This window comes from Anolis sagrei, chromosome 1, assembly GCF_037176765.1.
Source record: "Anolis sagrei isolate rAnoSag1 chromosome 1, rAnoSag1.mat, whole genome shotgun sequence".
In the NCBI taxonomy this organism is placed as follows: domain Eukaryota; kingdom Metazoa; phylum Chordata; class Lepidosauria; order Squamata; family Dactyloidae; genus Anolis; species Anolis sagrei.
Window position 1 is genome coordinate 107,758,566 of NC_090021.1, and position 25,498 is coordinate 107,784,063.

General features: G+C 39.4%; 1 protein-coding gene across 2 annotated transcripts in view; it reads left to right on the forward strand.

Moving 5' to 3' along the window:
- The window catches only part of ME1 (malic enzyme 1), a 140,945-nt gene that overhangs the window by 88,957 nt on the left and 26,490 nt on the right, over window positions 1-25,498 (forward strand). For both annotated transcript variants that reach the window (XM_060752974.2, XM_060752975.2), the window contains exons 7-9: window positions 9,692-9,801; window positions 13,364-13,461; window positions 18,737-18,850. In XM_060752974.2, the coding sequence (XP_060608957.2) occupies window positions 9,692-9,801; window positions 13,364-13,461; window positions 18,737-18,850 (322 nt within the window). The remainder of the gene's footprint in view (window positions 1-9,691; window positions 9,802-13,363; window positions 13,462-18,736; window positions 18,851-25,498) is intronic.

Consider the following 25,498-nt stretch of genomic DNA (forward strand, 5'->3'; position numbering starts at 1 on the left):
ATTCTGTTATATGTGTGGTGTGTGACATTCTTGCTATTAAGCTAATGAGACAAATCTTATGTCCTATGTTCTGATCTTTCAAGTTTCTGTTGCAGAAATATCTTAATTTTGACATGCAGACTCTCACAATGAGATTAGTATATGCTTGGATCTAACCTCAGAGGAAGGCAAACACAGCTCACCTCAGACCAAATCTTTCCAAGAAACAATTCGATGGGTTCATTTTAGGGTTGCCGTAAGACAGAGATTCCGCTCATTTGGAAGGTGTTTCCTGTGCATCCTTTCTGCTGGATTTTTCCAGACTCTGTTCTGGGAAGAAGTAGTTTATTAAGGGAGAACTGATGAAAACTGGAGGGTCATCTTGTCATAAATAAAGATACATTCTGTTTTTACAAGTAGTAGGGGGGAGGATCCTGGTGGCTTAGAGGTGCGGCAGTATTGATGTCCCAGGCTGGAACCAGTTGGCTCACTGCCAGGGATCCCCACTGTTGTGAAGTGGCATTGGTTAGCATCGGGCTATCCGGTTCTTGATCCAGGACCCATGCATGGCTGCTAACCCTGTTTCTCATTGTAACCTAAAAACAAGTTGTGGCTTTTGGTTATCACAAACCATTGTATTTGTCTTTACTTATGGGTTCCTAGCAGGGGAAGATTGGCCGCCACTACCCATGCAAATATACTTTGGTCAGAAAGATTCTGCCTTGGCCATTTGCAATTCAAAGAATTGTAGGGAACCAAGCTGAACCATCACACAAATGGATGGGCTATGTTTATGAGACTGGGAAGATCTCTACATTGTCCCTTAGACATGGTTTGCCAGTATACTACTAGGTGCAGATCAGAACCTCAGCTGGCACAAAGCAGGTACATATGTCCAGAAAGAATGGAGTGATACATTATTTTATAGATCTAGACACTAAAAAGAAGAAAATGAGATAAAGAGTCTGCATTGACAATAAATGTAAAATGAAAAAGGAAGGATAAGCTCTATTACTTGGATGCTTAAAATGATAAAACTAACAACCCTGTAAATGAAGATGTTCGTCTTTGAGAGAAAACACGTATTGGATGTGTTGGTTTCTCATTGGAACTGAAGGGAGGAGGAAATCAGCACACCAGATGAGAAAGTGGGCAACAATTATGACTAAGAGACTGGGAGGATCTGAAAATCCAGATGTTTTCTGACTCACGTTCCTTCTCAGGCTTTGGGGCTCCAGGAATTCAATTGTTGGTTAATGTCTACACAGCATTTTGCAGAAGGAAGTGTTCTGGGCTGTCCCACACTTCCACCCCAACTCTCTAGAATGAACATTTGTTCAGGAGAATCACAAGGGTATTTTGGGATGATAACTGGAAAAGGTTTGGGGCAGAGGTTAAACCACAGTTGGAATGGTGAATGTGATCTCCTTGTGATAGTTTAGTGGAAATAGCTCATTTTTAGAGGAATGACTAGGTGTGAACTTGGGAGCAGATAAATAATCAATAAGATCCACTGTGGCCCAGGAAACCTGAGGCCAGGAAAGATTAAAGAAAAGTTTCCTAAGGGCAGGTATCTTAATCTTAATTACACTGAAGAGAGTACATTTTATTCTTCTTTATAATATCAAATGACCAGTGTTTTGTTGTAGTTTGAGTGTTGGACACCAGGATTCAAAACCCTACTGTGCCATGGAAAGCCACTGGGTGACCTTGGGCAAGTCACACACTCTCACCGTCAGAGGGGAACAATGACAACCCCCTTGGAATAAATTTTGCTAAGAGACCCAGTGACAGGTTGAACTTTGGATTGCCATAAGTCAGAAAGGACTTCAAGACACATAGTAACAGCCATATAAAAATTCCTAGCCTTGTATTTGGGAGTTGGCCTCACTCTATTCTAACCATAGTTTTTATTCTTTTTACATTTTGGAGACATCAAACATAGCCACGGTTATGATAAAGTGAACCAAAACAGTAAGTATTTAAAACCTTGGAGAAACATTTGCTTCAAAGAAGTTCAGAGGAACGTTTGTGTACTTATGCTCGAACTAGTTACCATTTATAGCATTACAGAATCACTGTCTTATTATACACAAAGGAAAATGTTGTTCCTCCACATTTGCGGCTTTCAATTTGGAGATTTTGATTATTTGGAGTTGATTAAAAATGTTCCCTCTAGGACTCTCTAGATTCTCCAATGTGACTGTGGTTGATTGTCCCCAGTCATGCTGGAGGAGCTAGAGCAGGCATGGGGAAACTTCAGCTGTTAGGAATTCTGGGAATTGACGTCCAAAACACCTGGAGGGCCGATGTTTGTACATGTCTGATCTAGAGATTTCTACCAAGAACACCTCTCTAAGAATCTCTAAAGCAGTGGTTCACAACCTGTGGTTCCCTGGGTGTTTTGGCCTACAACTTCTAGAAATCCCAGCCAGTTTACCAGCTGTAAAGATTTCTAGGAGTTGAAGGCCAAAACATCTGGGGACCCACAAGTTGAGAACCACTGCTCTAGTGGTTCTCAACTTGTCTCCAGTGGGATTCTGTGTCTAGCTTCCAGCAGATGTTAACCAAAGAATAATGCTGGAAGACCGAGAAATTCCCAGAGAAATTGTCTCTCAGGTAAAAAGGTAGCTATTTTTTTTATTTGCGGTTATTCACTTTCATGGGGGTCCTGTGCCCCTAACCTCAGTGAATGTAGGACTGTACTTTGATTCTGTGAACTCCTGTGTGCTGTTATTTGAGTGAAAAGTCTATGGAACTTAAATTATTTCTGAGTACATACATGTACAATTTGCCTTTAAGCATTCCCACAGTGTGACACAAGCAGATGCTGTAAGTATTTATGTCTTCAATTTTTGTAATAACTCCCAGATTTATATTTCAAGGAATAAGCCACTATTATATAATCAAGTCTTTCTAAACTGCACATTATAAACCACCACATTACTGCCCTAGGTAGCATTTTTAAGGTTATGGAAGATTGCCCACCCCAAATAATGTTAAAAGTTTCAAATATACCCGTGTTTTGTTTTCATGGAATGATCTCACTGATTTGATTTGTCACACACAAGAATTTATTGTGCTGCAAAAGTTTAACAGTCAAGGTGAAATCTATTTGCTCAGACCACCACGATTTTCCATGTCTTCTTTATGATGTGATTAGCTGTTGTAAAGTAGCATTCCAGATTTCATGCTAACTTCATTATCTGCTGGTACCATTTTATTTAACGATAGTTGGGAAGCATTTGTTAAAAGGAAAGTTCTGAATGGCTCCAATTGCCTCTACAAAGAGGCCAGGTAAAGATTTTGTGAAAATGCCTTTTCAGTTATCACATTGAGGTTGTACCTTGTTGTTTATGTGAAGCTATAACTTCTAATTGCTGCACATTTCTATTATGTAAAAATCCATTGTTAAAGAATTTGATGTTATTTTCTGGTTGTACCCATACCATTAATGAACTGTAACCTTAAAGCTCAACTAATAGTATGCGAGGTCTATTAAATACTGTAAGACCTACCAGGCTGTAGTGCTAATTAGATTGTATGATTCTCTCACATGGTTTAATAGGCTTGTGCACGGATCCATTTTTCAAAATGGGCTCCAACTGTTTTGGCCAGCCATAACAGCATAGGCTCCACTGCTATTTTTTTCTATCTGCAACAGATCACACTGCTGCTTTCTGTTTCTTTCGGCTATACATGGAGCGCAGAGAGGCAGCTGTGCGCCCACTTGGGGTTTGACCTATGAGCCCTGCCTGTTGAGCCAATCAGAACAGAAGAAAGTCATGATGTGTCTTTTTAGCCAAGCTGGGCTTTCATTTTTCTGTTGCAACAGGCTTCTAAGAGGGCCTAATTAGACATCTAAATTTTCAGTGCCACTTGCAGCTCTGCATGGCTTGGCTTGCTTTTTGACTGAAATAGCAATACATAAACATTTTATTCTCTACACACTACATATGCAATTTTATTTTGACACACTGAAGACCCCACTGCTCTACTCACTCCACCAACTTCTCAGGAATTTGTACAAAACCTTGAGGGATGAAATTGACATCAGAGAATGTTGCTTTTTCTGCCACTCATCCTACTAATGAGGTGTGGTATGTTTCTGCAACCTATAACTTCTTTTCCTTGAGGTAGCCCTCAGGCGTGACTTTTGAGGCTGATAACACACTTGGCTTTTAGTCCCAAGTGGAAGAGGCAGCTTTTATTTCACTGGCTGCACTTATCATTGGCCAGCTGTCCCCATGAGAAAACAAGAGTTCTTTACAAGGATTATTGAGCTGCTACAAGCTTTTTATAAAGGCTGCATAGGTTCATATACCTATATCATTTGCAATAGGAAATATGAAAGTACTGGCATTTTGCACGGTTAGACATTGTTTTAGTTCTAAGGCATTTTGAAAGGCTAAATGTGGGCAAATAAACAGAATAAAAACATTACAACTTGGTTAAAACCATATTAAAGCTCATTTTCTATTAGATTTTAAGGGTTAAAGTCATAAAGGTAAGCTTGAAATAGTTGATAGTTTTATCTTTCAGTAATCTGTCATAACAAGTGGAGTGATCCTCAACTGAGGATGTTGCTTGACATATTTTCATCAACTATAATTCTTAAGTGGTCTCCCTTTAAAACTGTCGCAATTCGTTCATGTCTGCTTTGTCTATTTAGTTTAACTAAATTTAGGCAACTAATCACTAGAGTCAATCTATACCAAGAATTACAGTTACTTGTCTGCCAAATATATTTTGGACAGAGGGTTACAGAAAGAGAGCTATTAACATAATTAATGGAATTTCTCTTACCTGTTTCAGATTTAGTAGGATATTAAATAGCAGTAGAGATCTAGAAAACATCTGGAAAAGACAGTATGGAATATTCCTTTTAATAATCAGTACTGTATGTTGACATTGGATTTGTGACATTAAATTGCATTTGCCATTCTGTTCCAAGAATTCTAAAAATTGCTGTGTGATCATCCAACTGTTAATTCATTGTTTATGGGGTTGTAAGGATCTAAAGTAGAACAGTACTCATATATTTTGGTGATATGCAAAAGCACAGTTAAAATATACAAAACACTTTGTGTCATTCAAAACAATACCAGAAAGAGAAGTTCTCTTATCTATAGGAAACTCATACCACACTCAGGTCGCTTCCAGACAGACTTAAACCTGCTCTGTAGCAGGTTAAAGAAACCCATTTCAAAGTAGGATTAAGTCTTCATGCCCTTTCCAAAACAACCAGACTTTCCCAGTCGGTGTCCCCATGCCAGTGCAGTAACTTCTGCATTGGCATGGGCTACAGAACCCCCCACCAACCCAAAAAGGCCCTTAAAGTAAGAAGAAACTCACTGGGTATCATGAGAGCTCTCCGGCAGGTCTCCTGGCACATACAAATGATGCATAGTAGAATAGCTGTCTGGGAGAAGATCATGGAAGGTCAGTGAATTCTTAGTTTTCCAGTGTCTTGGTTTGTTTTTTTGTTTTTTGTTTTTTTTGTCCCAGTAGTGGGGAGAGATACTTGTGGAATTTTATCTCTTATGTACTAAAACAATTTAGCTGGTTTTAGTTCCCATTGAGCAATTGCACAGGGCTCAAGGGGCATTTCTCCCCTTACAAGCTAACTGGCCATATCAACATATCACATGTCTAAAGCAACACGGCCACTTTTATTTGCCATTTTGCCTAATTTGGAGCGGGGCTTGGGGAGAGAGAATTTGGGGACGCTAAGTATTACAAGGAGCAAACTGCAGATTAAAATTTTATTTTAAAAAACAAACAATAAAAACCCTAATTGTAAACACAAAATGAAAACAATATCCAAGTGCATCCCTTGTTTTGAGAAGCAAAAAGCCTTACAAAACATTGCAGTCTTGGCCATTTAGTGGAACTCAGATAGAGGCAGCCTGATCGTTTTATACTTATGCCACATATACTTGATTCCACAGAACTTACAAGGCAGTGTGGATGATGGTGTGAGTGCAACTGCTGCATCTATGTTTGGTGTATGTATGAATGTTAAGATATGCATGTGAATTTTAGAGGACACAAGGATTTATATTTTCACTTGTAGAGTGGCAACCAGAGGAATGGGTTGAAGTGGTAATGTAATCTTGTTAAGGCATTACACTGGAATAAGTCATGGCTACAGTGACAGTTGTGTTCTTTACAAGGAGGTATGCAATATTTGCTAAAGAAAATAGTTACCCATTCATCCACTGTACAGCATGTTGGTGTAAAAGCTGGTTGGTACATGAGTATGGCAGCTTGGTGCTGGTCATCGACTGTAATAAATAAATATATATGGATATGGCAGCTGAAATGGCAAGAGGAAAATTGTTTTTGCTGGTGCAGTGTTATGCTCTGCTGGTATTGAACAGGGTCTCTGTCATTGCTTCAGTCTTGAAGGTTTGATTCATTACAAATTCTGGCTACAGAAACTCAGCTGGCACCTGGTTTGGTTCCACTCTCAGTTTCCAATCACAAGAAGGAGGGAATGATATCAAACTACACCTTAGTTGGTTCTCCAAAGACTGACCATGGCAGGCTTTTGGACCATTGGCAGAGTGTGAGGTTGCTGGATAAAATGATAAAAATGGGGAGGAGTACAATGTGTGCTGCTTTGCTCTCTTTGGCAAACGTTAGATATAAATACTGTATAACAAATAAATAAACATTGTTTGGGTGGTGGGGACTTGTAAATAGTGAGCTCATAGGGAAAGTATATGCAGAAAATACAGACAGTAATTTCTTGAACAATGATCATTCACACTAAGATAGGTGGGTGGTATCTTACTTACCGAACCTCCATTGTTATTGAAATTAGTCTTTGAAATGTCATTGTTTGAAAATGACCACCCTGAGACCAGTGAAGTATTCCCCTGCTTTTATTAAATACTAGCTTGGGGACCCGGCGCTGCCCGGGTTATTAGAGAAAGTGGGTAATGGCGGTTCTGTATGCCAAGTTTGGTCTTTATTGGTCATTGGATGACGGTTGCATTGTTTTCAGGAAGTGAGTGAAGGTACTTGAAGTCCCATCATCCATGGTCCACCCTCCTCCAAACAGCAGAAGGATATAGAGTGGGTCATGGGGGCTCTGTGTGCCAACTTTGGTCTTTATCAGTCATTGGGTGAGGGTGGCAGTGGTTTCAGTAAGTGAGTGAAGGTACTGCAAGTCCCATCATCCAAAGTCCATCCTCCTTCAAACTGCAGCAGGATGCAGAGTGGGTCATGGGGGCTCTGTGTGCTAAGTTTGGTCTTTATCGGTCATTGGATTAGGGTCGCAGTGGTTTCAGTAAGTGAGTAAAGGTACTGCAAGTCCCTTCATCCATGGTCAACCCTCCTCCAAACAGTATCAGGATATAGAGTGGGTCATGGGTGTTCTGTGTGCCAAGTTTGGTCTTGATTGGACATTAGATGAGGGTTGCAGCAGTCTTGGGAAGGGAGTGGAGGTACTTGAAGTCCCATCATCCATGGTCTGTCCTCCTCAAATGTGCACCACGATGTAGAGTGGGTCATGGGGACTCTGTGTGCCAAGTTTGGTCTTGTTTCGTCATTGGCGAGGGTCTCAGTGGTCTCAGGAAGTGAGTGAAGTGACTTCAAGTCCCATCATCCATTTCCATATTTTTCCAAACTGCACCAGGATGTAGAGTGGGTCATGTGGGCTCTCTGTGCGAATTGTGATCCTGATCCATCACTGTTGGCAGTTGTAATGGTCTCAGGAAGGGAGTGCAGGTATTGCAAGTCCCATCGTCCATGGTGCATCCTCCCCCAAACCGCACCAGGATGTAGAGTGTGTCATGGAGACTCAGTGTGCAAAGTTTGGTCTTTATTGGTAATTGCATGAGGGTTGCAGTGGTCTCAAGAATTGAGCAAAGGTACTGCAAGTCCCATAATCCATGCTCCATCCCCGGCCAAACCACACCAGGACGTAAAGTGGGTCATGAGAGGTCTATGTGGGAAGTTTGGTCCTGATCAGTCATTGGATAAGGTTAGCAGCGGTCTCAGAATGTGGTGGTACTGCAAGTCCCATCATCCATGGTTCATCCTCCTCCAAACTGCAGTAGGATGTAGAGTGGGTGATGGGGGCTCTGTGTGCCTATTTCGGTCTGTATTGGGAGTGTTCTGACCCAGCCCCCGGCCTTTCCTTTCCTCTCTTTGTCATCTCGGAATGTTGGGTTTGAGGCTGGCCAATCAGAGACCATATGCAAATTTCCTTCTCATGTCCCTGTTTCTTCCATGAACTCTTTTCTCCACCAGGGGCTCCTCTTGAAGCTGGCCAATCAGAGACCATATGCAAATAGCACCACTGCGGCAGCCAATCCGAATGTTGGAACTTTCAGGCTGGCCAATCAAAACGCTGGCACATACTCCTCCCGTCGCACCGCCACACATCCGCCACATACAAGTTTTCACTTTTATTATATACATAGATAGAAGCATATATCACATTGGAAGAGGAATAGTTGTATGAACTTGTAATGTTATGGATGACATTATAAGATCATGTAATAATAATGCCTGACTAGATGTGATGTAGACTTGGCATCTAGATCTGGCTCCTGTCTCTTTGTTTTGTAGTGTGTTGTTGCTGATCAGTAACTGTGGGAGGTTTCTAAGAACCAAGGGCCTTTGAGGGAGATTGTCCAAGAGAGACTGTAGATAATTTATGACATATTTAAGTAGTTTCAAATGGAATAATCTTTAAAAGACAGTCTTGAATAAAAGTAGTTTCTCCTTAATCCCTTCAAGTAGAAGTTCTCTTGTGTCCTAAAGTACAAAGGGATTATACTATCTGATGAACGTTTTCTTTATCCAGTTAAATTTACCAATGCTTCTCAGTTTGTTGACCTTTGTAATCTCGTATGGTAGCAACTTTTGCTTAAAACAATATTCACTATCAGCCTGAAACTTGGTAACTTCTCAGCCCGATTGAGTTTTTCTTCGTTGCTGTATTCAAAATCATGTATAAAATCTATCCCGTGGTTAGAAAAGAGGACACCTGGCGTGTGTTTTCACTTCTTTATTGGAGAGTCAGTGAAGTGTGAGTTGTGTGATACAGCCGAAGGTGTGCAATTGCTTGCTGTACCAGGCACCTTGCTTCATGGCTAATAGATTTGAAGATTTTTGCATCTGCACAGATGATTCCTATATCTGCAAAAGAGGAGGCAATTCATGCCCCCAAAAGTGTTTCCATGTGTGGATAGCTCTTGCTGGATAAGGGCCATCCAAGTCATCTGCTGTGTATCATATATTAAATCGGTTTTACAGTGTTATGGCATCTTTCCCATCCATCACACAATTTACAGTTCTAGCCTTGTCCTCTATGTTTTGCAGATGGTTATATTCAGAGAACTACAGTAATTCTAGAATCCATGTGAGCTGCTTCTACTAGGCTTTACTATTCATACTGGCATTTAATTGAGTGTTTTTATGGTGAAACATCCAATTATTCGCCACATTTCAGTGTAACACTGCTTCGATCTGACAGTTTATATACTTTTTTAAAACAAATGGTGTCACGTTGCTTTGTATTCTCTTTTCTCTTAGCTAATTATTTTTCTATGAATTCATTTAGTACATAACCCTTAGCAGATCACTTTGTAGTACTATCTGAAAAGTTTTAAGAAATTTTACAGGTGTCCTGCTAGTTTTATAATACTGTCTTTAACTCCATTGCATTGTTTGTATTGTTTTTTTATACCTCTAGGTATGGCAGAAATTGTCTCATACAGTTTGAGGATTTTGCTAACACGAATGCATTCCGACTCCTAAATAAATATCGCAACCTGTATTGCACATTCAATGATGACATTCAAGGTAATGAAATATACTTACTATACTATCTAAAGAGGAAAATCTCTGATTAAACACCGTGTTTCAAAGTGAAGGATCCAGTTGCAAAGCAGATTGTTGCAATTACACACAGAGTTTCGAATGGTTTAATGAGTTATCAAGTTTTACTAACCATTCTAACCAGAAACAAATATATTATTATTATTATTATTATTATTATTATTATTATTATTATTGGGTTTCCGGCCATGAAAGCCTTTCACAATACATTGTTATTATTATTTATATCCCACTTCTCAAAGTGGCTTGACATAAAAGTATTAGAGTATACAATTAGAAATATAGAAATATAAAAACATTAAAACTGAATTAAATGCAAACAGCACAAAAATAATTCCATTTAATGGAAAATATCTCATAAGGGCTTATGTTGTGGGGCTGCTATTTTGTGAAAGAGTGTGGCTAGAAGTGCTATTTGCGTGAAAGAAGAGGTATTTAGTCATCATTTGAAACTCTATGCTCCACCCTTTAAAGTGGTAAATCTTTCATTGATGAGCAGGTCATGATTGCAAAGATAGAGCAAATTCAAACTGGTACATCTTTTTGAAACACCTTGTACATATAAAAATAAAAGAACCACATGACATTGGTCAGCCTCTTTGTTTAAACATCCACACTCTATTGTTGGTTACAGTGGTGATGTTGTGGCCGGGGGCAGTGTATCTATTTTTACCAGGAGCAAAATTCTGCACTAAGTGCAGCAAAAACTTAGTATCCTGATGAGCAAATTGCTGACTTGATTATGTGGATGAAAGTGTAACTAAATAGACGATACATAGATGTTGTGCTTTAAAAATAACAATTAAGGAATTTCCTGTGCCTTTATGGCATGTTACTGGCAGGTTGTGGTATCATTATCTGATTTGCCTTGAAAACATTGGGGTATGTGTGTGTATGGGGAGGGGTTTTTTTCTTGCTCAGTGATGGCATCTGTGAGTAAGAGACCTATGAGAATCACAGTGGTTTAAAGAGGTATTCATTTTTCTTATTATGCAATCAACATGGATACAAATCTTGCATGTTGAATGTTGCCTTTTGGTAGAACTTGTGCATTTGCTGTTTCCTTTGCCTCATCTTTTGCCTGTCTTGTCTTTTAGTTTGCAAAGTAGGGGTTTTGTAAACAAGGGCCTAGTTTTTCTGGCATTTGTTTTAGAGAAGTCTTTCTCTTACCCAGGGTTCAGGGTACATATTACTATTCTCTTTAATTCTCATCAAAGCAGTTCTATGTTATAATATGCATCATAGTGGAATTGCTGTTGCCTGATAGGATTGTCTATGCTGAAATTATTTTTGCATGTGATGATATTCTAGATACATTTCCAATTAATGTGCCCTCGGTTACTGATTCTCTGCCATTGTGGCCACCTGTATAATATTTTGTTACATAGTAGACGCAAATCTACACTTTAATGTAATTACAGCAATTCTGTGGCCTATGTAAGCGAACTTTTACAGGTGCTGCGCCCCGAGGAAACATCTTCTGATTTCAACATGTGTGCTATGAAAACTAAGAAAATGAAGTCATATGTTTTAACCACTACTGACTGGGGTTAGTTATAGGTAGCACATAATTCCCTTATTTTAGTCGTTATAGCAGCTCTAGATGTTTCCAAACACAATCAAAAGTGCTTGTTTGTGACCAACAAAGTCCTAACACTTGGGTTCAATTGTCTGAAGGGCCATGTATCCCTATAAAGAAATTAAAAGGCTGTCTGGGCAGGGTGGACAAACAATCCCACCGCTGCCACCAATATAATGAAATTAAAAGGCTGTCTGGGCAGGGTGGACAAACAATCCCACCGCTGCCACCAGTATAACAATATTAAAGGCTTATCGAGGCAGGGTGGACAAACAATCCCACATCCGCCCTTCGATATAGGGAAATTAAAGACTGACCCTATGTTGTAAATGCAAGTGACCGAATGTTCTTGGTATTATTAGCCGCCACCACCTCAGAATTCACTGGCCTGAGGAACCAAAAGGGTGTGAAGGTATTTAGGTAAAGGGGGTTTGAGCCCTTGGTCTTCTATGTCTTCCTCCTTAGCTGACTGGACTTCAAAATGAGTTGAGAGAATGAGTTCTGAAGGAAACGAATGGATTGAGGCATACACCAGTTAACAGTAAACTAAGAAAGAGTTTATTTAAACTTGATATTAACAACAACTCGTTGGAAATGAGTGGTACAGAATCTTGATGCAATTGCAATAACTTGGTTGCTTGAACAGACAGTTCCCCTGACAGAATAGCTTTTACAGCTGTGAGTCCCTTCAACAAACTGTTCTCCTATTAGACACAGTTTCTCTTAGAGCACAGACTCCAGTCTGCCTCAACTCACTGGGCTATAAGGTATCTTTAAACTTCTCTTGAGTTTAATAAGACACAGCTCTCTTTTACTAGTCCTCTCAACGTAGTAAAACTCTAGCCTAATGTCTTCACCTTATTCCCAAACCTAGAGGCTCACTAAAAGCTCTTCTTTTCCTGTCAGTTCCCTGCTGTAACTTCCTATCTCAAAATTCACAACCTTCTCTGTCTCTAGTCTAAGATCCTTCTCCCCTTTGTGTCAAAACTGGCAGCTTATTTTCCCTCTCTAAGCTGACTCCTCCCCCAATTGCTACACCCAATCAGGAGTCAGCCTGACTCCTCCTCCTGCTCTGCTTGACTACCAAGATGCCAGCCACTGCCATGCAGGCTTCGGCCTAGCCGACTAAAAGGTAGATCTATTACAATCCCCATATGAACCTGCCCTTCTTTTGAGATCTTCTGGGAATGTTCTTCTGTCTTTTCTCTCACCCTCACTGGCACCGATGGTAGGAATACAGTAGATCAGTGGTTCTCAACCATGGATCCCCAGATGTTTTTGGCCTACAACTCCCAGAAATCCCAGCCAGTTTACCAGCTGTTAGGATTTCTGGGAGTTGAAGGCCAAAAACATCTGGGGACCCCAGGTTGAGAACCACTACAGTAGAGGGTCTTCTCAGTATTTGCTCCTCCCTAACTCTCTTCCTAGAAAGGCTAGACTGATTATTTCCACAGTACCTTCTCAATAGAAGGCAGAGAATTTTTGGTTTCCATGGGGCTTTGCTAACCGACTACTGATGAGAAAAGGGGCTATTGCTTTTATTTCTTTTTCTTTCTTTACTTTTTAAATAAGGGAATTGAATTCTGTGAATAGTTGAATTTATATTTTAACCTTTATATGTTTTCATGTTGTGAACTTTTATCTGTAGCTAACATTTGTAAATTATGTTGAGTCCCATGGCTGGGACAGGGCTGTGAATATAGACAGACAGACAGACAGTGGTAGTAGTAGGAATGATGATGATACGTAATAATGCATCTGTTAGCTTTATTGTATTTTCATTTTTTAAACATTAGTTTATGACATGTAATTTGAGAACACAACCACCAAATACAGGTTTTTGTTTTTGAAAGTTCACAAAGGAATGGAGGGTTTATCCTCATGACTATTGATGATACAGGTTACTCTCACCTTTTAATAAAATGTCATTATATATGCTTGTTTTAGGAACAGCGTCTGTAGCCCTTGCAGGACTCCTTGCTGCTCTCCGGATTACTGACAACAAACTGTCAGATCACACAATACTCTTCCAGGGAGCAGGAGAGGTATAACACTTTAATACGTACTTCAGCTATCCAAGTTGTTTTCCTCCCTCCCTCCCTCCCTCCCTCCCTTCGTTCCTTTTTTCTTTCTTTCTCCCAGATGGGACCAGTTAACAATGGGTCCAAGTAACAAGGTGTATGAATAGAAGCCTAATAATAAAAAGGCTCATATCGGAAGATTTGTCTTAAATCATATAGGCCTATTTAGGTCACACTTCGAATTTTGATTAGAAACAAGCCTGTAATCAGTGAAACTATTTCAACCAGTGAGTTCTAAATTCACTAAATTGATTCACGAAGATTAAAGGCAACCTTTCTGTTTGATGGGAAACTGCCTCGGAATCTTATATGTATTGCCTTTACATTATAAATGTAGTAATGAACAAATAATCTGTTGAGCCAAATAGGCTCTTTCACAATGTATTGCTTTGTTAAAGATTAACAATGCAAACAGGCTGTTATTACTTTAAAAAACCTACACAAAAATATTGTGTACTTGAAAAAAATTACAGGCGTGTGTTTTTCTGCATATGTCTTTGTGTTTAGTTTTTTACTGTTTTGTATACAATATTCTCTTCTCAGGATATTGTAGGCTTCGCCTTCATAACAATTCAAGCATACTAATAATTTAACCACACTATACTTTCAGAATCAAAAAGAGTATAATAATGCAGTGCCTTATTGACATTGTGAAAAGCTGTGACAGGTAGATCGAGTAAACTCTGTTGATGCTTAACATTTATATGCAGAGGATTTTTTCTGTGGAGGCTCAGGCCCCTCTACACCACCATATTATACAGCTTGAAACTACATTATATTATCACTATAGATGAGGCCTGCACAACATATGACCTGCTGAATTCTGAAAGCCAGATTCTGTCATTTGCAGTAGGATCATAGTTAAGAGGTGTATTAATACACCTTTCCTTTTTTTATAAGCAGGTTTGATTTGGGTGTTTGGGGTTTTTTGGCAAGTGGTGCTGGTCGTCTTTTGGACGCATATATATATATCATGGTTTTCAGAAGCACTTCATCTTGCTCTCCCTATTCTCATCTGAGAGTTTTTGCAGTGAATACAAGCTACGTGCAAGCTGAAAACTACATGACACTTTCTTCAAACCCAACTGTTATGTGTGTACTGTATAGACAGATGCCATTCTTATCAGTGAATAGATAAGGAGCTTTTCTGACGCTGTAGGAGTTTATGTTTATGTCTGCTTTGGCTGAGGTTTATAATATTGTATTCACTTTTTTGACTTCTTTGGAGCCCAGTGCTCACATTTTAAGTGTCTGTTTTGGAAACTGTGCGCCCTGGGTGCAGTGTTACAGATATGCCAAGTAATATGCTTCTTGGCTACTCCAGCATTCTGTCAGAACTCTCATAGTAATATTCTAGCCTATCTCTCAGAGATATCCTTTTCACAGGACAGAGGCACAAAGAGACTGCAAGCAGTCGTCTCAAAGCTAAAGAGAAATGGAACATTTTGTGCACCAGAGAGTGTGTGTGTTGTGGCAAGGAAGTTGTTTTGATTGAAATTAAATCTTAAGTTCTTGGCTTGGCTGCATGTCTATTACCATGAGGCTACAGTCTACATTTTGTTACACTGAGGCTAAACTGTACCTTTTACTATTGGGTGTTTATTCAAACTTAAATTTCATATATGACTGTTTGTGGTTTGTAGAGGTTATAAAATCCTAACAGATTTAACTGAGGCTATAAGAAACAGTGTGAAAACAGAGCAAACCACACTGTGGACAGTGTCACTGTACCAACTACAAACCCAGCTCAACAATGGACTAATGGGTATATTCAGTATTATTGTTGTTGTTATTGTTGTTAGTATTAATACTCTGCCTTCTTCCTAGAATTGAGACTCAAAGCACCTTGCAAATTGAAATACAGTAGAGTTTTTAAATGGATCAATGTTAATAGCATTTAAAAAGATCAACATTAAAATGGAATTGCTATAAATACTCATGAATAACTCAACCTCATGTATAACTTGAGGGTGAGTTTTGGGGCAAAATTTATGGATTTTGATATGGCCCACTGATAGGCCAAAGGTCATTTTGTGGAGAAGGAAAGCAGGGAGAAACCAAGGCATTATTAAAGAAGCTCAAAAAATAAGATTGGTACTGTCTCTGTCAAATCAGGTTAATAGAGGTTACAAAATTACTTAGTTTGGACAACAACTCCCATAAACTTCTAGCCAACATCGATTTTGTGACAATATTTCCAAACTCAAATAGAAATGTCGGCTGCCATACAGTGATCTTCTAATGATACCATGTGCATGAAATGATTGCAAAGAGTTGTTAATAGTATATTTCACCTCTCTTATTAAGGTTAACATATACATTATGTGAGAGATCCATGATGGAAGCTATTGATGTTAATGAAATCTAGCCACTGGGGTTGCCAGTTCTATTAGAGTGGTGGAAGAAGTATTTAATTCTCCCTGTTTTTCTAGTCAAAATGACCCCCTCAAATTTTCTTGTTTGCTCAGGATGGGGAAAAATATTACACAGCTAGCTGTATTTCATTTTTTTAAAAAGGAAAATGTTGGAAGAGCCACCCACAGGTCTCCTGCGTAATGTGTAGTTTGGCTTTAAGACTATTTGGCAGAAGTGTTTCCATTAACCATGACTACTGCCTCATTCTAAGCAGCCCATTTGGCTGTGTCTACTTAGGGGTCTTTCCTTGAGGAATTCAAAAAGGTTCACTGCAAAAGAACCAGTGCATGAAGCATTCCCTGTCTATTTTGAAAGTGTCAGGGGCGAAAATGCATCTAGCCATGTAAAAATAACAGCAGACCTTTGTGCGGAGGAGTCTAAATGAGACCATATAGAAAATATTAACACCAGCATTTGTAAATGTTTCAAAGTGCTGGAAGACACAACGGCAATGGCTCTTTCAGAAATTGAAGTTTGTGTGAACCTCAAATGGAAACACCTAATGCAATTACCCTAAAATCACTATTTTCTAAGGTGTAGTAATAGAAAATTCTCATGTGAGATACATAGGATAAAGGTGGTAAATCTTGGTTTCCTGTTGAATTTAAACTTGGTTACAATGAATGTTGACTCCCTTACTTGCAGACATTTGCAGAAAGATTTCTTATAAACATATGGAATAATATGTGTGTATGTTGTCACAATCATGTGCAATTACATGTTGTTACATTTCCATTTTAGGTATATTACACAAAGTTTTAAAAACCCACAACTTCCAAAAAATAACGCTTTGCACAGGGCATTTCTAGTTACTTGTGCTAGAAATGGATCTGGTTTAAATAAATATAGTAAAGGAACCCAAGGATACTAAAAATACTTTTAACAATAATGCAGATGGGAACTATCAAGACAAATCGGCTGTTGCAAACTTGTGGATAGTGTTGGTTCTGTTTTAACAAAGGTGTTTGCTGTTTTGCTAATTAAAAGAGTATAAGAGTATAGTGTGCCTGGTTCTAATTTACAGAGGCTATTGAAGAATTTGAAGCAAAAAATGGTCTAGTTAAAAGTGAACATTATCCTGAAACTACAATTCTGCTTTCATTGTGGCATATTTACAAATAAAAAGTGTTAGATTGAATTGTTGTATTAGATTCCCTATCCCTTATAGGGACTTTCTATCCATGAATCATTTGGGAAGGGATGATTTGAGAAAGGATGGATTTCCTTCTGAGAACTGAAATAATGGAAATGGACAGGCATTACCCAGCATATCAAGATTAGTTATGCCCTTTCATTAATTGCCACAAAGTGGTGAGGGATGGTAAATATATCAAAATATTCAGCCTCTGTTATGTAAGATAAACTAATTTATTTTGATTTTCATACAGTCCACCATCCATTTCAAATTCTTGCTTTTTGTTGGAAGCCAAACTTAGCCAAGAGTATCAGATCTAACTAATTCCCTATTTGCCGAGTAGACAATTTCATGGTCCAGATGGAATAGGTAGCAAGGAGATCAGCTATCTGATCCAAGCAAAAAGTGATCACCTGATTAATGAGTAGAAGTTGTGGGATCTTTAAGTGGTGTGACAATGTTCTTTTCTAGAATGTGTTATACAGTGGAAAGGGGAAGTCAAGTATAGCTAGACAGACACTCTAGATTTTAAGGGGAAACTGAGCATGATCCCATAGTCAGAATAGAGAGTTAACAATATTTAGGGGTTTCTTAAAAACTGAAGGCACAATTCCAAACAGATTAAGTGAGGATGAAGACTGTGAGATATCTAAAGAAACCAGGATGGACGTCTTGAGAACTTTGAACTGAGCTAAAATTTAAAAAGGATATGTACAAAAAAATGGGGAAAAGGGAGGGGGCATTCTCCAAACAAATAGCCAACATGTGTAGGGAGAATGTCAGAGCTCAGGCTTATTGGAGGGGTTAAAACAAGAAAAGGGGGCTTTTGATCATGTCCATAGCAAAAGGAAAAATCAAGGAAAATAAGATGGCAAAATTCTGACAGGGAAAAGAGAAAAGTCAATATTACTCAACATTGAGCCCCTGACAGCGCAATGGGTTAAACCCTTGTGTTGGCAGGACTGCTAGCCAAAAGATTGACAGTTCGAATCTGGGGAGTGGAGTGAGCTCCTGTCTGTCAGCTCCAGATTCTCATTTGGAGACATGAGAGAAGCCTCCCAAAGAATGGTAAAACATCTGGGCATCCCCTAGGCAATGTCCTTGCAGACGGCCAATTCTCTCACACCAAAAGTGACTTGAAGTTTTTCAAGTTGCTCCTGTCATGGAAAAAAAAGTATTTTCTCAAAAGAAAACCAGTGCTCTTCCTGGGGAAAATGGAACAGATGGTCCAATGGGAAACACATGGAATAAGCATGAGGAGCACCTTAGGGAGTAGAGTATATTTACTGGGTTGTTGTAAGTTTTTTAGGCTGTATGGCCATGTTCCAGAAGCATTCTCTCCTAATGCTTCTGGAACATGGCCATATTGCCCGAAAAAATTACTGCCCGTTGATTCCGGCCATGAAAGCCTTTGACAATACAGAGTATGTTTAGCTTGGAGGTGGGGGTGGGTTTAAGTATGGCTATGATAGCATTTTTAAATATTTCAAAGGATGTTGTCTCTTCCAACTCTATGCTGCAGTTATTTATAATATTGTATTGTGAAGTGTCAGTAACCTGTATATTCGTAAAATACCAATTGCCAATTTGGCTAATGGGTACAGTCAATGAAGCAAGATAAACAACATAATTGACTTGTGTTGGTTAGTTTAATGGAGTAATTGGGTTTTTTCCCCTTCTCTTGTTAAGGCAGCTCTCGGAATAGCCAATCTGATTGTTATGTCCATGGAAAAGGAAGGGACAGCTAAAGAGGACGCCATCAAGAAGATATGGATGGTTGATTCCAAAGGATTAATTGTAGAGGTAAATGAATGAATTTCCTGTAAAGAATGTTTAAAGTATTCTATTGTTTCTCTGTGGTCCTGGCTAAAGCAAAGTGTATTGCTGTTATCTTGATGTATGAGTTTTAAATTTATTTTGATGGCATTTGTTGATTTCTCTTCTTCCTCTACATGTATAGTTTGGACTGGACTTGGATACATGACCCAATAATGTTTATGTTGTGAGCAGAGTAATCTGAACATATAACTACCCCCATAACTCCCTTGGCCTTCTTGGAGCTATGTACCACTAGTACTTTGGTCAAGATATGGATTTCTTAAAAGCAATATGCCTTATATGAAGACAAAGGAAGGGGTAGTTTAAATTTTTGTTGTGTCGCCTAATAAAAATAACCAAAGCATGCAAAAATTTTAAACATAATAGACATAATGCCAATCACGCTTATTTTACAACAAACAAACTCATTTCCTAAAAATCTGCAAAGAAATGCTGATATAAAAGATAATTCCCTGCTGATATTTTCCTTTATGCCTGCCAGAGTTCTGCATAAACTTCAGCTGTGTTCCCTCAAATAACTCTATAGTAGGGCAGTGGAGAAGAGACCATGTTCAGGTTTGCTATGATATAGCAGTGGTTAGAAATTCAAAACTGCATAGAGACATAATTCTTACCTCATTTCATCCACATGCCAGAACTAGGACCATGCCAAAATTGGCTGAAATGCCCAAATCAAGCTATATGTTTTTTTAAGAAGGTAATTTTGAGGTCCAAAAATTAACAGCTCGCTCCCCCCTGCCCCACCCGCAAAAAAAAAAAGTTCAGTTGACTTTCATATTGCTTGTATGGGGATTGGTCACATTTTTAGAGAAAATAAAGTTACATTTAGATTTTCAGTTAGTTTTCATTCTTCCATTATAAGTTAAGCATCATTTTGCATAAATTGTTTATGGCTTTTGGTGCTGCCATATATGTCTGGGAGTACATATCATTCACTCAGGAGTTGTACAACTGCCAGGATAGGACAGTTTGAGAAGGATTGTGTTTTCATGTAGCATCATCCAGTTGGAGAGTATTTTATAATGTACGTGAGGAATCCAACCTGCAAATTTGTTATTTTTGGCTTCAGAGGGTCATTGAGATTGCAAGCATGGGTTTCATTTCATTTCTGCAGCTCATGACTATAATGGCTAATTAATGATATAATTGATTACTGCATTTGAGGAAGTAGACAGTCTACAAAAGCTTATATTACCAATTTCCTTCTCTCAGTCTCTAAGGAGTTATCCCTTTGCATACTGATATTCCAGACTAATGTCCTATTAACATTTTAAGGGAATTGTTGCCCATCATTAATATTGTAAGCATAGGATTCCATACTTTTCATCTGTTCTGTAATTAATACAAACTAGTCTACTCTATATTCTGGACCATATTATTTCCAGAAAATCTGGATGAATAGCAGATAGGGAGAGGGAACATTAACATATAGTTTTTTCTATTCTTCATATATTTTCTCCCATGTTTTTATCTCATGAACTATTATGATAAATAGAAAATTTTGAATTAAAGAAAGCAAAAAATAGCTCTTGCACTATGTATTTTACATTCTGAGTAAGCCGCGTGACCTTGTGCAGGAGCCAAAGTTCCAGTCCTGTTTTCTTTTAGTGTATTGAACATGGTTTTCAGACATACGAACTTGGTGCTTAGCAGGTCATTTGGGGAACCTTATTTCACCCAAGGCACTCCTACTAATGCAAACTAATTTAATTTGCCCTGTTTTAAATGGTTTTTAATTTAATTTTAATGTTTTACTTATTATGTAACTGTTGTTTTATCCGTTGTATATAGGGGGCATCGAATTGTTGCCGGCTGTGAGCCACACTGAATCCCCCTTCGGGAGTAGAGAAGGACGGGCTACAAATATTTGAAATAAATAAATAATAAATAATACTGCAGTCTAGAGTGTGTGGACAAGAACAACAAAGGGTACTTTACATGAGAGTATTGAAGGATAGGAGAAGGACTTCTGCTGTGTTTGCGGGCGTGTTATCCTTTTGGCAGGGGCTTCCACGTTCGGAAATAAAAGTTGAGAATGGACCTAGTACATGCATACTCTGTAAGCAGACCTGTACTCTCAAGGAGGTGAAGAAACAGGAGTAGTAAATAGGATTTTTACATAGATATTTTTAGTGGAGACTAGGACGGTTATTTTCACCATGTACAGACAACCAAGCAACTAGGCAAATGGAGCTGCTGAGGTGACCTGCCAGGTTTATTCTATGCAGGTTTTTTCTGTGTGAAAGTGTGTAAAACGACACATGCTGCATGTTCCAAGTAGTATTTCTGCCAGAAAGAAGTTAGAAAAGATGAATTTCTGGCGAGAACATAAACAAACACCTTGAATAACAATAGTTAAGGAACCATTTATAAGAGGAAGAAAATCAGGCACATATTTGAACATCACACACAGAAGCAAGAATGCTTTCTATTTCTTCAGAACTATATAATTCCATACTTCTCTAGACTCCCTACAGAAAAAGTTTCCATATAATCAGAAAGATATCAGTTGCCTGATATTCCACAGAGAATGAAGGTCACAGAAGCCTCTAGATCAGTAGTTCTCAACCTGTGGGTCCCCAGATGGTTTGGCCTTCAACTCCCAGAAATCCTAACAGCTGGTAAACTGGCTGTGATTTCTGTGAGTTGTAGGCCAAAATACCTGGGGACCCACAGATTTAGAACCACTTCTCTAGATGGAAAGATTCCTGCAACTGACTCAGGAAGAGATGTGTGGTAGCAATTGTTGACTCCGTGCTGAGAGGGAGAGGGCCTGTAGGGTACCAGCTTGGGCAGTCTTCACATGAGATGTGTGTTCCCCTGGCAAAAATGTCTAGGATGTAATGGAACACTTAGCAAGACTCATTAAGACAATTAATGACTATTCCTTTTGTTGGTCTGCGTGGAAACAAATTGTACTGCTAGATACACTTCAGACATACTGTGTCTAATTATGAGTCTCCAAGGGAAGTGTCTTGGGGCAAAATCTGTTGTCTGGGGAGTAGGAAGAGAAGAATGAACAGAGGCTGGATGGCCATCTGTCAGGGGTGATCTGAATGCAATATTTCTGTTTCTTGGCAGGGGGTTGGACTGGATAGCCCATGAGGTCTCTTCCAACTCTTTGATTCTATGATTCTATGAATGTAAAACATGAATAGCTACATGGTATGACTCGAAAATGTTTGGATTCTTGGATCATATATGTATTGCTGTGGTGAAGAACGTTTGATAGGAGATGACTTCTACCTCATGAGGACTGGGAAGAATGTGTTTTGAAGGAGTCCTGTAAACCTGATCAGGTGGACTTTAAACTAAAATATCTATGAGGAATGATGAAATATTGGACGGCAGCATGAATTCATGTACTGGTGACAGTAACATGAGTGAAGCTGGGACAGCAGTACATGTCTAATATACCAAGAAAACTTGTGAGAAATAATATAAAGAAAACTACAGTAAGAGAAGCATTAATGCATATAATTCATGGTATCTATACATTCCACTACCCAGTGTTTGAAAAAAAATTAATTTGAATCTTAACATAGGAATTATGATTTTATAGACACACTACTGAAGCCTAGTGAGATAGAAAGCATGGTTGAAATATGGAGATTGAAGAGTATAACTTATTCAAAAGGCATGGACCAAACAGGAAGGAAACGAGGAGTAGCATTATATGAAAAGGATGAAAACACATTTGAGGATATCCAATAATACAAACATGGGAAGTCAGTAGAGAGCAACTGAATAAAATAAGAGTGGAAAAATAGTATGTCATTGTGGGAGTATGGTGGACTGCCAAGTCAGAAAGAAGATGAATGGTGCCTTCTTGGATCAGATTGCCTAATTTTCAAAGAGGAAAGACATAACAAAATTTCTGTTACTCAGATATCTGTTCAATGCCAAATTGTCTGTCTTGCCTTCCTGACAGTTTCATCTTCCATGAGGTGCAAAAGGAAATATGGGAATCAGCTCTCCTAGACTTCACCCTCATCAGCAGCAGAGAAGAAGTGCCTGATGAGATAAAAACAGTACAGATCTCGGGGCTGAAATAATCATGACATTTTGAGATTCATGATACTAGGGAAAGGGAAACTCAAACATCAGCACACAACCCAGTGCTCAGGGAGACTTAATTTTGACAAGTTATGGACGTAATAGGAGTAATCCAACAAATAGAAAACTCGAGGATAATGGAACTCAAGACAGGAAAGGGTTTCTTAAAACTGAGCTCTTAAAGGCGCAAGTAAACAATTCAAGTGAGCAAGAAAAACAAGAGGCTTCCAAAGAAACTAGAGTGGTGGCTTAAGAAAAAAATCTGATGAGTTTTGAAAACAACCAGTCATGCTTACACAATTTCAGCCAAAGCTTGACGCAAAAGTGTCAGGAAGGTTAAAGTTCTCACTGCTGATAATATGTACCATGCTGTTATAACAGGTTATATACTGTGTGAAAAAAAATCTCTTCAGTTCCACTTGTGATGATAGCTGATTGCTGACATCGTATATCACACCCTTGCCACGTGTATGCAGTAATAGTTTTTTCATCTGCACGAATGCTGTCAGCACCACCTTATTTTCCCCATCTTGTGTTTCATGATTGCTTTGCATCAACTAAAAAAATAGCTGTAACAATGCTATTATAGACAACAACAATATGGCTCATCCATTACTGCCCCAATTTCTCATCACGAGCGGTGACACAGGAAGATAAACATGCCACCCCAATTTTTCATATCTTTCTTTTGTGAAAAACAAAAGTGCTTATCATGCTAGTCAATTGTTAGAAGTTGTTCTGCTCAACATGACTTCAGCCATATTTATTAGGTTGTAATATTACAGAATGAAATAATTACAACACACACATCATTTCTCAGATCTTGGGTTGTGAGGAAACAAATATACCACACAATTCCCACCATTTTTTAGATCTTTCCCCAGTGAAAATCAAAAGTACCCATCATGCTAGTCAGTTGCTTCAAGTTGTTTTATTCAAGAAACACTTGCATACATTAAGTTATAATAATGCTATTAATGTTATTACACCATTATTTTAAAAGTAATAAAAAGTACATGTCTGTACTTTGTCTCTATGATACAACAGGAAAACAATGAAGAAATCTTAGAAAAATACCTCAATGCAGTGAAGCATCTGAATATTTTCTTAATGATCAGGGAGCTGACCTAGTGTGTATTAGAGAAACTTGGATCCAAAAGGGGGATGAGATCCTGCTCCAGGAAATAACATCTCCAGGTTATGCAATCACTTACCAGATGCGGACTGGGAGGGTGGGGGTGGGGTGGCTATGCTCGCCCGAGAAAGTTTTTCTCTCAGGGCAGTTCCTGTGCTGAGCATCTCTGGCACTGAAAGTGATGGCCTGGTGTGGGATTCCTGTGAGAGTATCGCCTTTCTGCTGGTGTACCGTGTGCCTAGCGCACCAGCAGACAGCCTATCCCAGCTGCTTGAGACTGTGTCGGAATGGTCCTTGAGGTTCCCCAGACTTATCGTCTTGGGGGATTTCAATGTCCACGCTGATGCAGACTCTTGTTCATTAGCGGCTGTGGACCTAGTGTCTACCATGGAGACACTAGGACTTTCGCTTTGTAGTACTGGGCCCACGCATCGGGCGGGACACACGCTAGATTTGATTTTCAGCGCAGGAATTCAAGTGACCCAAGTCTCCACAATAAAGGTTTCATGGTCGGATCACTGCGCCCTGAGAGTCCGGTTGGAGCATGCCTACCCACGCTGCAAGGGCGCCGAGCCAATTTGGGCTCGCCCAAGGAGACTTATGGAACCCAGTAGGTTCCGGAATGCTCTGAGGGATCTGGAGACTGCCAGCGATTCGATCAATGTGCAGGTGGACACATGGAACATCAGGCTATCCAATACACTCACTCGACGAGATCGCCCCTAGACGCCCTCTCAGACCCCACCAAAATCGGTCTCCTTGGTTCACCGAGGAACTTCGACTGATGAAGCGGGAAAAGAGACAGCTGGAGGGCGTGTGGCGAGAACTCTGTGATGGAGCATCGAGATCAGCTTATGAGGCATTTAGGGAGTCCTATGAGCATGCTATCACCGAGGCAAAGCGAGTATATTATGCTTCTTTGATAGCGTCTGCTAGCTCACGCCCGGCAAAATTGTTCAAAATAATTCGATCTCTAACGACAGTTCCTACTGTCCCAAAAAGTGGTGATCAGGCCCCTTCAGCCGAGGTTTTTCAGAGCTATTTTGCAGACAAGATCTCGCTACTTTGCCGGGACCTCCCCGCCACAATTGATACGGTGAGAGAACTTGAGACTCCGTGGCCACTTGCTGGGCCCACCCTCGACCGGTTCATCCCGCTGGACACAGAGGCTGTCGATAGGCTCATAGCTGCAGCTAGACCAACCACTTGCTCCCTCGATCTGTGTCCCTCTTGGTCGGTGAAATTCTGCTTGGAGGGATTATGTGACTCTCTGTTGAAGATCATAAACAGCTCCCTTGAGCAAGGAGTTTTTCCAGAGGGTTTAAAAGAGGTGGTGGTCTCTCCCCTGCTGAAGAAACCAGACTTAGCTCCTTCGGTTCCCTCCAGTTACCGCCCAGTTTCGAATCTCTTGTTTCTGGGCA